At 44.1% G+C, this 17,383-nt stretch overlaps 1 protein-coding gene across 1 annotated transcript; it reads right to left on the bottom strand.

Moving 5' to 3' along the window:
* Positions 1 to 7,936: 7,936 nt before the first annotated feature.
* On the bottom strand, positions 7,937 to 9,100 carry LOC308307250 (leukocyte elastase inhibitor-like; the record flags this gene model as incomplete). Its single annotated transcript, XM_080752424.1, has 1 exon — positions 7,937 to 9,100. One exon carries the CDS (start codon positions 9,098 to 9,100, stop codon positions 7,937 to 7,939), a length of 1,164 nt encoding a protein of 387 aa, XP_080608550.1.
* Between the last annotated feature and the right edge of the window lie 8,283 nt (positions 9,101 to 17,383).

Here is a 17,383-nt window from a genome sequence, read left to right as displayed (position 1 = left end):
AAGTAAACATTTTCTGGGTGAAACTACGGATCTGAAAGAACCTAAAGCGATGGGTCCTGGGTATATCGTGATCTGCACAAAGCGTTTCAAAAGAGATGAACGCTTCATCCGGAAACAGGTCACTAAAGAACACCAATCCATTCCGATGCCAACACTGAAATGCATTATCCATCACAGATGGGGGGAAGAGAGGATTGTTGAGCACAGGGAGAAACCTACTTGGCTGTCTTAACCCAAAATGTTTCCTAAACTGTAGCCATATTTTGAGTGAGGATTTAACCACCGGGTTTGTGGGCTGTGTGATTTGGCCGAATGGTAAAGGAGAGGTGAGCATTGGCAGAGGTTTGGATAGTAACTCCATGTGAACCCAGTGTGGGCCCTGTTCGTGTTCATATGTGTATCTCCAATATGGAAACTTAGCAATATTCGCCGCCCAGTAATACCAGAGGAAGTTGGGTAATCCCAGGCCCCCAGCATCTCTAGGGACTTCTAGATACATTTTTTTCATTCTGGGGTTCTTGTTATTCCAAATAAAGGATGAAATTAATCTGTCTAATTGTTTAAACGTTGCTTTAGATATAAATATAGGGATCATTTGGAAGAGATAGAGAAATCTGGGTAGAATTGTCATTTTAACTATATTAACTCATACAGTGCCTATCCCGAACTAGTTCGGGATATTCGGGATCAAAAACAATTTTTTATTTGCTATTTTACTTACCCCGAGCTGCTTGGAGCAACGTGGGTGGTCCCGGCTCGCTAGCCGCTAGCCAGCAAGCCATTCTACTCTGTCCGACGATATATTCCATTGAAAATGGTTTAAAATAAAGTTTAGACCCCCCCAATGTTCACCCAATGTTCATTGTAGGCGGCGCGACGTATTCCAGGGTGCCTATCCCGAACTAGTCCGGGATATTTAATGAAATGGATTAAAATGATAAGAGGCCTTCTGAAGCCTGGCTTGATTTTTGTAGCTACTAGCCGAAAGCTAACAACGTCCCGGCCGGACGTTATTTGCGAACGAAATCGCCAATCTCCGCCTAATCCAATGAAAGACCGCATCTTTGGAGGCTTGTATCTCTGGATTGTGTGCTCTGGAAGCGGCGCGAGGTTTATTTACGGCGAAATCACCCAAAAATGATCTTTTAGATGACAAAATGGGAATAGCCATTCTGTTAGCATCTTCATCCGGGACATTTCCATGCCGTGCATCAACGTGAGCATGTGAGGTCCTGGAAGGTTAGGTCCTGGAAGCTAAAGCGCTCGCCTATGAGAGATGCGCTGGCATTCTTTGGCCCCTAGAGGGCGCTGGCACTCAATGAGTTAATGCGACCAGCTAATGAAATCGGTAGTGTCGACCATCTCTTGAAGTCTTGTGTTGTTCGTTCAGTCAGCGTTTTGAAATTATAATTATATAGTTCCTCCATTGTATTAGTGACTCTCACTCCTAGATAAGTGAATGCTTTAAGTTCAAGTTTAAATGGGAAATTGGAGTAAACTTCGTCTGTGTGAGTGATTGGAAAAAGTACACTTTTTGAATAGTTTAGCTTGTAACCTGACAGGTGGCCAAAGTTCTCCAGAGTAAGTAATACTTTTGGTATCGACTGTGCCGGGTTGGATATATACAGAAGTAGGTCGTCCGCATATAGCGATAGCTTATGAATTCTGCCCCCTCTAGAAATACCCTTAATGTCGTCATCTGTCCGAATAGCTATAGCAAGAGGTTCAATCGCTAAATCGAACAGGAATGGGGAGAGTCCACAACCCTGCCTACAGGACCTATAAAGTGGGAAATAATCAGAAATGTTGTTATTCGTCCGTACAGCAGCCATGGGTGACTTACATATTATTTTAATCCAGGTTAGAAACGACGGACCGAACCCAAATCTCTCCAGAACTGTAAATAGATACTGCCATTCAACGCGGTCGAATGCTTTGGCGGCGTCAAGCGAGATCACGACCTCTGTGACCTTTGTGACCTTTGACTGATTTTCAGAATGGGGTGTATATAGGATGTTAAACAAGCGACGCATGTTGTAAAATGACTGACGGCCTGGAATAAAACCTGTTTGATCATGAGAAATTACTGATGGAATCACCGATTCAATACGGGTGGCTAATATTTTAGTGAGGATTTTGTAGTCACAATTTAACAAGCTTATTGGACGGTAGGAGCCGCATGATAAGGGGTCTTTGTCTTTTTTAAGCAGTACCGATATGATGGCCTGCGTCATAGTTTGAGGTAGGTGACACTGCTCAAATATTTCCATGTATAATTGACTGAGAATCGGAGCTAATTTATCAGCGAATTCCTTATATATTTCGATCGAAAAGCCATCAGGCCCCGGCGCTTTGCCACTCTGCATTGATTTGATTGCTTTTAGAACTTCGGCTGCCGATATCTCTTTATCTATCCACTTTTGTTCCTCTGGAGAAATCTCTGGTATAATTAAGCCATCTAAGAACGCTTCGACACTTAGTGGGTCAGCAGGTGGTTCTGATGTATAGAGGGTTGTATAAAATTGTTTAAACTGGTCATTTATTTCTATTGGATTAGTGGTCTTCTCCCCTGTTGCCGTTATGATTTCAGGGATGGCGCTATTAGCTGCCGCCTGTCTTATCTGATGCGCTAATAATTTCCCAGATTTTTCACCATGTTCGTAAAATTTCTGTCTAGATTTGAAGAACAGCCTCTCTGTGTTCTTAATAGTGAGGCTGTCATGTTCTGTCTTTAACAGTAGTTTTTCTCTGTAGAGTTCAGGTGTTGGGGCGTCTGCATATAAACGGTCCACTTCTGCTATTTTGTCAGTCAAGTCGTTCAAGCGTTGTTTGTATTTCTTCCTCTCGTGGGCTGTATAGGATATGATCTGGCCTCTAAGAAAAGCTTTAAGAGCCTCCCATACTATAGATAGCGACATGTCAGGAGTCTGGTTTATTTCCAAGAAGAAATCAATCTGTTGAGAAATTAGCTTTTTAAAGGATTCTCTAGACAGCATCATAGGATCAAACCTCCAGGTGCGTTGGGGTCTGACGCATTCTGGGAAGTTAATGTCCAGTTGTACCGGACTATGGTCAGATATGACAATGCTATTGTATTTACTGTCCTTTACTAGAGGGAGAGTTCTATTATCTAACAGGAAAAAATCAATCCTACTGTACGAATGATGCACAGGTGAGAAGAATGAATATTGTTTAGTAGCAGGGTTGTTTTTCCGCCATGGGTCAAATAATGCATACGCTTCTATAAATGACTGAATAACAGCTCCGGCTCTTGAGATCTTACTATTCGGTTTGGGATTAGATCTGTCTTGTTGAGGTCCTAGAACAAGATTAAAGTCCCCTCCCCAATAGAGCTGGTATTTATTAAGGTCAGGGAGTATTGCTATGAATTTAGTGAAAAAGGCTGGGTCGTCCCAATTGGGACCGTATATATTAGCTAGGGCCACACAGGTGCCATAAAGAGTACCTGTCACTACCACATATCTCCCCTTAGAGTCAGCTATAGTCTGTTGTGGGACAAATGGAACACCTCTTCGGATTAGGATAGCTGTACCTCGTGTCCTACTGTCATTCTTAGAGCAGAAGATTTGGCCTATCCAGGCTTTCTTTAGCTTTGCATGATCACTAAGGCCCAAATGAGTCTCCTGTAAAAACATTATGTCTGAGCTCAGAGATTTTAGGTGAGCAAAGACCCTACTGCGCTTTATCGGGTTATGGATTCCCTTAATATTCCAGCTTATAAAGCGAAGATGTCCTGTATTTGGAGTATTAGCCATTGGGTCCTAACATTGGTGAATAGATGGGCGAGGTGTCCCTGACCAAAAGTGCGAACTTGAGAAGGAAAAAAGTTAGTCCCTGCTTACAAACAACACAACAACAAAAAACGAGCCTATAAACCCTATGCTGATCAACTAAACCCCTAGAGATCGCATACCCCATTGCTGCTATCTAGCTGTCAAGCTATCTAAAATGCAACAACAAAAAAAGCACAAGTTCCAGGTCCAAAACAAAAACAAATAATACTGTAACGTCCCGTAAACCGAGCAGGGGGCCCGCCCCCCAGCCCGGCAGGCAGGGCGAGCAGCAGACAACGCCAGGAGAGCCAACTCTCCCAGCGTCACCCGCCACCCGCCCCGCCCCCCGAGCCCAGGGCCGAGACCCCCACCCGGCCCACCAAACGCCACTATATACATTAGTCTGCCAATTAAGAACATTGAATTCTCTCCTTAAGGTGGAGGAAGATGGAGAAAACAACACCAGTAAAAGAGAAGTTAAATAAAAAGCTGGGCCACAAAACCGCATACTGTATAGCCAGGGCCTTTGTGGCGTTCTGAAAATAAAATGAAGTAGCAACAGCATTACAGTGAGATAAGTGAAATTAAATTAAATATAGAAAGAGAAATGTGTGTGCATGTGTGCACGCACATATACGCGCGCGCACACATACACACACTCATATGCATCCACACATTCAAAGAAATAATATATACTGTATTAGGTCAAGTACTACACTGTAAGCTGTGCTACGTGAATGTTCTATAAGGCCTGTAGGTATTGTCTTTTAGTACAAAAGAGAGAAGGAAAAGGAAGAAATAAATACAAATTAAAATGATAAAGACTGTAATAAAGCCAGTATTATAAAAAAAATAATAATAATAATAATAACATTAATAATAAAGTGCCACAGATTGATAATATATAATATGGTAACATATATGATTAGTGCCTCATATAGTCAGAAGCATTGGGCAATCAAATAGGCTGAGATTAATTAGAACCAGTAAATAATAAATAATGTGTCCATCTTATAACGGGTAGTATTGGAACTCCCCAAACAGGGAATTCAACCGGGTGGCCAAATCAGTGCAATGGGAGCTATTAAATCAAAATGAAGACTGACATGCAGCCCAATATCCACTAGATGGGGCGCTCGTTCTCTGATCCAGTGGGTCAAAGGCCCCAAGCTAGATACAGAGTAGAATAGGTACACGTGGCTCAGACCCGTTGGCAAACGTCAGATCGGGTCGTGGTTTTCCCAGTGGTTTCGGGTCGTGATTTTCCCAACGGCTTCGGGTCGCGGTTATCCAACGGCCTCGAGCGCAAAGGTGGGTGCGCGCGGCCGGGCCAGAGCCACGTGATCGGCCGGAGCCGGAAACAGTATCACGTCACCAGAAGCACACGCATGTAGCCGGAAGAGGAAATGGAAACAATTTAGATGGAATAGCAGCCACCTCGTGTAATATAGGGGCCCGTGTGTAAACATAGCATTAGCATAGCATAGCATTAGCATCGTTAGCATAGCATTAGCAACGTTAGCATAGCATTAGCAACGTTAGCTCCCATTGGCCGTGTGTTTGTTTGGAACGTTACAGATGGACATCAAGCGATCGAGAGAAAGTAAAAGAAAAGTAAAAAGTATACTGTGAATCACAAAACTTAAGTAAAAGCATGAATATAACCCCCCCCATCCCTCCCGCCCCCAGTAAGAAATGAGCCAACTAAGAAAGGCATGAGTAACACATTACACAGTTAGCCGACAATAATAATAAAATAAAATAAAACAAATGAATATTATAAGGGCTGCATTGTTCTAGTGATTATCAGAACGTGAAGCAGTCATCTTTATGCCCTTAAAAGCAAGGTTAACTGTGCATATGAACCAAAACAGCCAAACCTAGCTCCTTCTTGGTAGGGAATTAATCCACTGGTGGTGGGGTCGGGGTGCTGGGTGTCCATCCGTTCACGAACTCCAGGGCTCGGGAAGCATCGGCGAAGGAGTGCTGGGGCTCCCCCGGGAGGGAAATCCGTAGGGTGGCGGGGAAGTAGAGCCTGGTCTCAGCTCCGCTGATTTTCTTCACCTTCTGGCGTACTTCTTTGAAAGCAGATCTCTTCTCCCTCACGGATTTGGTGTAGTCAGGCCAGAGGGACAGCTTGTTTCCCTTGTATGTGAAGGGACCTCCTTGGTTAGCTTTGCGTAGCATCTCGTCGCGGTCTCGGGCGTAGTGTACCCTCATAATAAATATACGAGGGGGGTTACCCGGGTTTGGTTTGGGCCGTAGAGATCTGTGGGCTCGGTCCAGCAAGGGTGCCTCAGAAAGTTGGAACACCTCTTTCAGAAGTTCTGAAACAAACTGTGTTGGCTGGTTCAATTCCAAGCCCTCGCTGACTCCAGCCAAAAGGAGGTTATTTCTACGGTTGCGGCTCTCTTCGTCGTCGCATCTGGTTTCTAGCCGTTGCACATCTTGCTTAAGCCGGTCCACCGTGGCCTGAAGCTCCGCGACATTGTCCCCGTTGAAAGTAGCCGATTTCTCCAGCTCCGTGAGGCGTACATCATGAGCGCTCAGCGTGGTCTGCAGGCCGTCAATAGAGGCACCCAGCTCGTGTTTCACAGACCTAATTTCAGCATGTAGATCTTTGTTGGCCGACTCTATTTTGGCGAAAACAGACTCCTTGAGCGATTCCAATGCTTTTGTTAGCATTTCTGGTGTGAGTGTGCCGCCTGGCTCTCCCATCTTGTTTGGGCTCGGAGATTTAGCTTTTGTAGGATGCTCGTTAGCATTAGCCAAACCTTGAGACTTTGCAGCAGCTTGGGTCTTGCTTCTGGTCACTACAGTTCCATCATTGCGATTCATTTGTGTCTAAATCACTTAATAAAGTTCAGAGATAAGTTTTGTTGTTTCAAAATATAGATTTGGCAGATTTTAAAGTAAAATATGAATTGGACCCTGCGGAGCTTGCAGGAGACGCGTCTACATGCCTTGGCTGCTCAACAGCGCCTCACAGGCAACATTTTTTAGACAAACTCATAGCCTAGCACTAATTCCAAGAGCAAACAAAAACAAATGCCCTCCCGCTCCGGCCCAGATGATAGCCTTTTCGTGATCATGCTGACTCGCCAGTGTCATCGTGATCCTTTGTGCTTGGACTGGTTTATCACGTGCACTGTAACACATACAGTGTATATATCTTTTGGGGGGACAAAAATAGCAGATCTACTCTCGCAACATGTTGTTCTGCTATGTACCGGTCCGGTACGCTATTTGACGTACAACAAAGTACATAGGGCTTAAAGGGTTAGGGTTACTCAACCATGCTGGAGATTTGAATGGATGGATTATTTCTTTTTTCTTTTCTTTTTCTTTTTTTTTACATTCCTGAGCAATAATTTGAGCAGACTTGTGTCTCCATAGGGAACAAAGCAGGCTCTTTGTGTCTCCATAGGGAACCACTGCTGGTCATCAAATGATTGGCTTAGGACAAAAACAAATACATATCCATGAATTCAAGTATCGATTAAAAAACAATATATATATATATATATATATATATATATATATATATATATATATATATATACATACAAGACCAAAGTAGCTTAAAATGAGCAAACCTGGCAACACACCAGGCACAGCTTAGCGCTGCAGGCTCATGTGCATCTCGTCTGAATCTGAACCACCGACTGCCAGTCTGCCAGGAGTTGGAAAGCGTTTCTTGTAGGCTGTTTGGTGTGGAGACACCTTAAGAGTGACTTTGAAATCTAAAATGAAATCTCGTCTCGCTGGACATCCGGAGCCCGTTCCCTTGCATCACAACGGAAGTCCGGCGAGGGACGAGATTTCACTTTACGCCGGCTTTTACGTCAATAATGGTGGCTCTGGAAGTAAACAGACGATGGATACACATTCTAGGCATTACATGCTCCCGGAACTTAGTGAGAAATAGTATTTTGAGCGAGATAAAACACCGGATTAATGATTGATTAACACAGTTCTTTATGGAGCCGTGGTCAGGTAGGACATGCGATCGAAACTGGAATAAATTGCTGCTTTTGACCAAAAAAACTGCTGGATCACCCTGGAAGCTTCCAAAAACATACTTTTAAAGGTAGGAAAGTACCAAAATTTCACCTAAATTCTACTTTAAGCTGAGATCCAACTCAAGGAGGGGAGCAGTATCGGCCAGCAAAGAGGATGCTCATTGTGGGGTTGTGTCGGATGAAGAAGAGGAAGGGATGGTCAGCAATGAAGATGGGAGGGGCTTCCCAATCCCAATCTCCATCAGCCTCTTCCTCATAATAATCCTCATCTGTGGAGGCAGCTGCCTCGGTGCCCCCCTCGTTAATTTCCACAACGGCCTTGTGCACCACCTTGGAGAGAAACAGGCCGTTGGCTGGAGAAATGCCAGAGAAGTCACTCTGTTCTTCATCAAAGGCGTCCTCCATGCCCATCTCGATCAAGATGTCTTTCAGGTCATATGTCTCCTCCATCGTGAAACAAGGCAGGCCCAGGACAACCTCCGTCCGAGCCATCGTGCCTGGATTGGTCCAGTCAACAAACTTTTCATAGGTTAGCTCCTTTTCTAGCTTCTCCAGGCCGGTCGTGTCGTCCTCCATTTCAACGGGCAGAAAGATGAGCATGCTGAGGCATTCCCCCTTGTAGGGTATCTCCAGGATCTGACACCTGACTTCAGGAATGGCGGCAAAAGGGCAGAAAGCATCCTGGTTCATCATCTTCACCGGCGTGCTTTCAGTCTTGCTGAGTTTGAAGGGAACAATTTTAGTGTGGAATTCATGAAACGGCTGGTCCCATTTGGCTTTGAAGTATATGGCATTGACCAACACCAGTCTGGAACGACTATCAACCGCACCTAGTGCAAGCAAGTCCTTGATTTTATCTTGTGTCTGTTTCTCCACCCAGCTGTTTATGTTCAGCCTTGCTCCTTCTGCGTTGCCAATGAAGTCCACTGGCTCCAGCTGTGCATAATGTTTTTCCCTAATGGCACTTAAGAACTCCTCAAAAAACTGGTAGGACTTCTCTCCATACAGTCGGTTGACCAGGCTGAGGGTGTAGGACTTCCCTGACTCGTTCAGGTCACCCATAAGATTAGAACAGTCCATGTGGACGTCGTCCTTAAAGTGCAAGACCTGTGATATCTGCGTGGCTGTGTTACCACGGGCCCCCAGCAGCACCATAGCCACAGCAGAGGATATGCTGATCGGAGAGTAGAAAACATTGGCGGTGATGTTATTCTCTGACAGCTTTTTAAACAGAGACAGGGAAAACGTGTTGCATGCTTCTGACAGGGGTGTTGGTGATGGCATTGTTATCAATGTTGTGTCCATTGTCCTGTAAATGACTGAGGACCAATGTCCAAATGTTACAATTCGCAACAGCTTTGAAAGTTGAATGCAAGTATAGCTTTGAGAAATTGTATCATGGAGAAAGTCTATCATGGAGACTGATGCGATAACTGTCACCCTTTATATAGTGCCTGTGTGGGTGCTAGTGACGTCTCACTAATGTCATAATGAGTCAGCTCTATCAGGGGGCACGGTGGCGCAGTTGGTAGAGCTGTCGCCTTACAGCTAGAAGGTCCTGGGTTCGATTTCCGCCGGGGGACGCTGTGGGCGCTGGAGGCGTGTTCTCTCCTCCGCGTCATCAGCGCCCACAGTCCCACACCCTAGGTGGGGTTGGCGAACGGGCGGTTCTGTGTGGAGTTTGCATGTTCTCCCCGTGTCTCCTAGGGTAGATACCCTCACAAAAACATGCAGTAATCCTGGTCTCTATAATGCCTCCCCCTGGCCAGCCGGGGCGCCTGATGGAGGGGAAAGGAACTGGTTGGAATAACGTGTTCCTTCCACATGTTACGTCCATACTGGGGAAATCCCCCGTCAGGTGAAAAGAAACAACTTGGACTACGAATAATTGAAGGAAGCATGAAGTCAGTCCGTTGTCTCCCCAGGCGTGGCAGAGGGAGAGCAGAGCCCAGGATTACATAGCTTAGGCAATTGGCACTGGGTGAAAAAATGGGTTACAAAATCGTGGGAAAAAGAAAAGAGTCAGCTGTATCCGTATATGGAGTTCTATATAGGGTGAAGAAAGAAAATAGGCCTATTCAGTGTGTGTGTGTGTGTGTGTGTGTGTGTGTGTGTGTGTTTGTGTGTGTGTTGTGTGTGTGTGTGTGTGTGTGTGTGTGTGTGTGTGTGTGTGTGTGTGTGTGTGTGTGTGTGTGTGTGTGTGTGTGTGTGTGTGTGTGTGTGTGTGTGTGTGTGTGTGTGTGTGTGAGATGTTCTGGTCTTGTGTTGACCTGAATGACCCCTGGCCCCTGACCCCTGTCTGCACAGTGAGTGGGGTCCTAGCGAGAGGTGGCTTTAAAGCAATTATGACATGCTGTTTTTGCCAATCATAACAGTCTTCGTCCTGGTCCTTAAATGTGTATTGAAATGTCAAAACTGAAAACTCCACTCCAGTGAGCCATGGCAGGATTTGTTTTCTCTCTGTGTTCCGTTGCATTTTGACTTGCAAAGATAATATACCTAGATTCCTGTAGGTGTTGTAGTTCAGGAACTTCGCTGTTAATCGTCACCTATTTTGGAACACAACAACCACAGTGGTAAATGTTAATGATAAAAATTGGAACGCTATACAGTGAGTGGAAAGTATCAGGTAAATGGTCAATTGCAACACATTCTCACCCCTAAAGCGTCATACAACCGACGCATTTTCAAGTACTGCACTGCGTCGGACGATAGACGCTTTGGGATTGCCTACTGTTTCACTGTTTGGCCAAGAGAGCCGCCGCCGAGGGAGCGGTAGTGACTGAGTCGCCGCGGCGAACGGTGTGAACGGCGCATGAGCCGACTCAGCGGCGTTACCGAATGATGTGCCGTTATGGACAGAATAGTAAATTTTGACCAGGGGACTGCTTCCGCATCCAAATACGGCTCAAAGAAGGGACTACGTTATCATCCACGTTGTCAAAGATAAAAGCACAAAAAAAAGGGAATTTCCCAGTCGTCTGGTTAGCTCAATCGGTAGAGCATGGTTACGCAAATCCAGGGACCGGGATTCGATTCCCCGTGACGGCCGTCATCGTAAAATATTCCAGTAAACACATGTCGGCGCATGCGTACTAAGACTCTCCGTTCTCGTCCCAAAACTCTCCGTTCGCGTCCGACCGCAGACGCAGTAGGTGTTCCCAAAGCGTTGCACGGGTGAAGCAGAAAGCGAGTTGGGAACGTGTCGGACGGGTGAAGCAGAGGGGGTGAGAATGGGTTGTTAATTGGAACGATACAAACACCGTTTAAAGTAATAACAGCAAAGGTGATAAAACCACACCCTCCCATGGACGATGATGCGTACGTCTGAGGCCAATTAACTATTAACTCTGAGCCTAATTATTCGGAAAAACGACAGATTGCTTAAAAACCACTGAATGTTGAAAGTTCAGGTATTTTGTGTGCAATTGAGGTCAGGAAACATGAAAAAATCCCTAAAAATAAATAAAATTAAAATTTGATGTCATATGACCTTTAACTTCATGAAATAGCATCTCTATTCTGCCCATGTCATAATAGGCAAACATTGGGCAAAAAAAAATCACACCTAGTGTGAAGTGAGCGGAGCTATTTATGAGTTGATTTCATTCATAGATGTAGGCCAGATGTAGGCCACGCTTCAGAGCCCGGACAAAGCCAGATGTTGGAGCTCAGCTCCTTCCAGGAGTACCGCTCAAAAATGGATGAACATTAGGCGAAAATGGAAAAACATTTAGCACAAATGTACTTCAAAATGCATGGAACAAAGACAATAGATGGAGCCTGAATGCCACTGCCACTGCATTAGCATACGGGACAATGTGCTAATGAGCTTTATAGAAGGGGTTATTAGCGCGCAGACAGGCCCCATTTCAGCGCACATGCAAGGCTGCGACTATGATCCCGGAACAAATCAAATCCCCTCGCGATGCAGGGCCCAGATAATTGCGGACAGGGGTCCGATAAGCCTGTGTAATGGAACTCTGTCGATCAATTCATGCCATAAACCCAAGTCGTCTCCTGGGTGTTTGCTCAAATTGAATGATGGAATCCAGAGGCCACTGACATTTGGGTCCGCTGCCCCCTCTGATTGTGAGGGAGAATGTTTTGGTTTGATTTCATTAACCAGGAGAGTAAAGGCAAATTTGACGTATGAAAACCAATTAGTAGGGGTGTAACGATATAGTAACTGTATCGAAATATCGTTTTTAACTTAAAAAACCGAAGTAGATCGAAATGAAAACAGCTAAAATCGAATCGTATCGTTTTATTTTGTATCGTATCGAATCGGCAGTGTAAAGAATCGATTGTATCGATACTACTTACTTGTCCATTGTATTTGGCATTTTTAAGAAGAACAAATTAAAAGGAGGGGTTTAATTACTTTTCCTTTCCATATAGCTACACTGGTCTATCGATAAATGTGTGTAATCTCTTGGTTCATGTCAAGGTGCAGGTTTGTCAATATACAATGTCCATGTATTTGGCAGATAATCACTTATTTATATCCATAATAATACATGTTTCCCTAAAAACCTGCACTATTTACACCTTTCACACAGATTTAATTTCTTTGCTAAATAGTTACTATATCGATTTTAAATAATTAAATCGAATCGTATCGTATTGCCATGAATGAACCAATATCGTCCATGTATCGTATCGTCAACCATGTATCGTGATATGTATCGAATCGCTATTATAATGTATCGTTACACCCCTACCAATTATCTATAGCTGCTGACTGGAGCTTCCTTTCCAGGGGAAAGGTTCCCCAGATGTGAACAGAGGAAACTTTTTTTTTTTTTAGTTTAGTTTAGTTTATTAGCACATCATATAAAACATGTAACATTATATACATGGGAACAAAATACAGTGTGAGGAAAGGAAGAAGCCATCAGGCTTATTTGGAATCCTTCCCTTATTGGAAGAGTTAATAACATTACAGATTTAAAAGTTCAATAACAGTAGGATACAGTAGAATACCACAAAAGGGGCAGCTGTGCAATGAAAAGATAATAACACAGAAACTGCACAAAAGAACAAAAGACAAGAGAAAAAGAAAAAAAGATTCAGTAAACTAAATCATGTTGACTACAGTAAGGACGAAATAAGTAAATAAATAAATAACTTCCGAGGAGCTTTCACAGGGGTTCAATTTGTGAAGAAAAAAAAAATATATATAATACAAAATGAGGAGGGTGGCATTTTCCTAACTACCAGTACTTATATAATCCTTTGTACGTCATTATAACAGAAATGGCAGATATACCTGTACAAGCTTAAACAGAAGCATCCAAGCATTGTGACTCGTAGGCTGGTAGATCTGCTATTTTTGCTATTCAAAATATATAAATAATTTAGATGCTATGTTATTAGATTGTTAAATTGTTATATTATCAAACATAATCAAACATGTCAGACAGTCTACCTTTCCCCAAAAGCATGTACACAGGTGGAATATCAAAAGGAGAGGCATGATTCCCACGGGACCGTACCTACCGGTATGTTCCCCAGGTTCTATGTTCCCCAGGTTCTATGTTCCCCAGGTTCTATGTTCCCCAGGTTTTATGTTCCCCAGGTTCCATGTTCCCCATTTACCCCCCTCAAAAAAGGTTCTATGTTCCCCACTTACCCAAAAAAGGTCCTATCTTCCCCAGGTTCTATGTTCCCCACCTACCCCCACAAAAAAAGGTTCTATGTTCCCCACTCATCCGAAAATGCATGGGAAACATTCATTTCTAATTATTAATAACAACTCAAAACACACAATAATGGGGAGAAATTACGAATACTAGTGAGACAGGGGGCACTAGGGACATACTTTTGTTATGACTGGGCATCTGGACGAGTGGGCACCTGGTCATCTGGGCAATAGGGACATGTGGGCATTTGGACGAGTGTGGGCACTTGGGGGTGGAGACATCTGGGTACCTGGGCAACTGGGCACCTAAATTAGGATTGCCCACATGTTCTTAGTGCCCAGATGTCCCACCATTACATGTACCAAACATACAGTAGATCCTTTTTTTTTGGTTGAGCGGGGAACATAGAACCTTTTTGTGGGGAGGGTGGGTGGGGAACATAGAACCTGGGGAACATAGAACCTTTTTGGGGGGGAAGTGGGGAACATAGAACCTGGGGAACATAGAACCTGGGGAACATAGGTTGGACCCCATTCCCACCATTCCCCCATCATTGAACCCTGCGTCCATTACTGTACATGAAAGAAACACATACTGTATCTAGTATCTTAAAAAATCATTCTGTCTCAATGTCACCACAGACATAAAGAGAAAGAGACCACTCCAAACAAAATGGTGTGATTCATCCGCGTTTTGCCGACGTTCAGTGGTAATCTGCACAGCTGTCTTTTCACCAGAGCTGCTCGAGGGGACCATTACTGCCCAATTTGTGATTTCCTCAGCCAAGCGTGCTCTCATTTGAAATGGGTTTCATACTGTATTGTATGTGCTCGATAACAGTCCAACTTCCAAGTGTCACATCCTGTGTACTAGTCTGGGCCTGTCCAAGGTATATTAAAAAGAAGGTAAGGTCACCGACGTCATTTTCGCTATCATGCATTTCCAGCCGGCAGATGTGTCACACTGGGGTGTCAAAACTCACACTGGAAGTTCTGTGAAAAAAAACATTGGCGTGTTTGAGAGCCAGCTGGACAGCTTATGAACAAACACTATTGAGACCTTTATAAAATGCTCAGCTCAGGAAAATAAGACATAAGACATGTCACACATTGTTTTCTGCTGTGCTGCTTTTCTATGTCATTTTAGAGATATCTAAGGAGTAGAAAAATGGTTTCAACTTCAGCTACAAAGCTACAAATATTTGTGTATGTATATATATATGTCAGAAATACATTATCTGGCTGCATTGAAGAGTATGATTCAACTTTTCATGGAAAAAATCATAATATCGAATCGCAACAATGGTTGAATCGCAGAATAGCACTATAATTAAGAATCGCAATATAAATCTAATCGGCACCCAAGGCATTGAGATCGTATGGAATCGGGGGGGGGGGGGGGGGGGTAGGTGAATCGTCCCACCCCTTGTGTGAACATAGCATAACAATACAGCTTGCATAATACTCAACACATCCGTAACATCCATGAAAGCTTTGCTAGACGTAAGTACGTCTTCAACACGGCTGATGTGAAGCTGTTGTCTAATTTGTAATGCACTCACAAGGAGGTGCAGTGTGCAAACGCTAAGCAGCGAATAGAGTATATCCTTGTTTAGTTCAGGGGTGGGTGGGGAGCGGCGGTGGTGTCACAGTCTAGATATGAGCGTGACAGCTGACTACTTTAATGAATCCCTAATTGGAGAATTTCCATCGCTGATTGAAGTGATGAGAAGAAACAGAGTGAGAGAGAGAGAGAGAGAGAGAGAGAGAGAGTGTGAGAGAGAGAGAGAGAGTGAGAGAGAGAGAGAGAACACAGACGTTTTACAGAGAGATGGCGATGGACTCGTGTTCACATCTGCCGACTATGCATTTGGGGTCAGCTTAGTCACAACTTCAATCACGTGGAAATTCACCAAAAACAATACCGTAAAATCCAAGTAATTCTGCTCTTCATTGCGATATTGATCTAATAATTCTCATACTAATACACCTGTATTAGTCTTACAGCCGCGGCTGGTTTAGATTTGCCCTGAACACATGTAGCAACGGTTTAAATAAGCTGCGCATTTTAATGCAGACCCATGAAGACATGTGTGCTACACTGCTACAGTATGGTAACGTAATAATACAGTAGTCAGGTGACAGGCTTTGAACAGCAGGGTGTGAGGACAGGGTGCCCGGCGTCCATCTATGGTTTCCAGAATTCCTTAAGTGACGTGACCGTTTTACCGCCAACCTCCTCCCCGTCGGCGGTGCCTCCGCCCGTCCTTAAGACAAAGGACTTTAAATTTAAATATACCATTAGCATTCAATAGATGGGGCGAAGCGATAAGCGTTCCCGGTATAGTGATAGATTTGGGTTGGGGGGGTGCTAAGCTGATTAAACTATGCAAAGACGGCTCACCTTCCCCCAGAACAAGGGAGCATTTACTTGTCCAGGTTGAATCTGTGGCATCTTAATTTCATCTAAAGCACTTCTTGAAAACTGCCCGCAGGCAGTTTTCACACACACACACACACACACACACACACACACACACACACACATACATACACACACCCACAGTTTCTTTGGTGGCCAAGTTGGTGGGGAACAGGCCGCTAATATTTAGAAGCATTTTAGAACCGAAAAGGACAAGGATGAAACCGCTTTGGGCATGGGGAGAAAATAATAAAATGATTGTGGCCTTTCGGTTGAAGTTGAGGGCTTGATTTCAACGGTCTCTCATTTCTCTCTCCAGTCAAACCCCCAAACAGGTGGCAGAATGGTCTGGTTGTATGGTGGCCAGCAGGTGCCTGTACCTCCTACGTCTATTCATCTCAAAGACTTTACCAGCGCTTCTTTCCAAAAAGAGCACAAAAAACTAGCTCTGGTCCAGAGCGTCAGCTGCACTGACGCTCTGACAGACCCGTCGCTAAATGACTAAACCGGGATTTCTCAGCCCCTACGAGCGCTCAACTTGAGTCAAAATAAACTAAACTACTTCACTACTCATCAAGGTAGTTTTGCGCTGTTGAAAGCAGGGGCATAGTTCTGCCGATTTAAAACGAATCCAATACGGAACTAAAACTTCCTATGCTTGGCCGGTAGTTGCGCTGTTTTCCCCCCGCGAGGTACCAAAAAGAATTTGTCTACATTGGACCCCATTCGTTTTCCCCTTTAATTTTCTAACCTTAATAAACGTTGTCATAAATACTTTATGGTTCCTGTCGCTAGTGAAAAAAACCCTTTCAATCACCATGATACGCGTTTTGAGCAAATATGGTCCCATTTATGTTAAACTTGATGATAAATTTGCAGGGGGAGTGGCCTACTAAGCTGATACCAGCCGGCTGTGTTCTTCTTTGTGTGCTGTATTTCGGGAGGCTCCGACCACATTCTCCCATGTATCCCTGCGGATCCACGGGACTGTTGGCAGCCAATAGCATTCCTTGTGATTCATGGGGTACCTTTCAAACAATGATGGCGACACCCATACAAGGGACAAAAAAAACGTCATTTTTGCAGCTTCGTCCATATTTTTTTTACAGTCTACGGTTGAAAGTCTATTCTCTGCGGTGGGAAACCTCTCAGCATTCCACCCACTCTGTAAAATACATTATTATTTTTGTCATGAAATAAAACGCACCCACCTCTAGCCACCCAGCGGCCACCGCAGACACAACGGTTCACAACCCGGAAATAAGCGGCGGTCGACTTGGATGTGTTTTATTTCATGACAAAAAAAATATTGTATTTTACAGAATGGGTGGGGTGCTGTGACTTTTCCCACCGTGGAGAATAGACTTTCAACAACGCAAAACTGCCTTTGGTTTGGTGAGTAGTGAAGTAGTTTAGTTTATTTTGACTCAAGTTGAGCGCTCGTAGGGGCTGAGAAATCCTGGTCTAGTCATTTAGCGACTGGTCTACAAAATCGGACTGC

The sequence above is a fragment of the Nannobrachium achirus genome (genome assembly GCF_963921795.1).
Source record: "Nannobrachium achirus genome assembly, chromosome: 21".
In the NCBI taxonomy this organism is placed as follows: domain Eukaryota; kingdom Metazoa; phylum Chordata; class Actinopteri; order Myctophiformes; family Myctophidae; genus Nannobrachium; species Nannobrachium achirus.
This window is presented reverse-complemented; position numbering and strand designations above follow the sequence as displayed.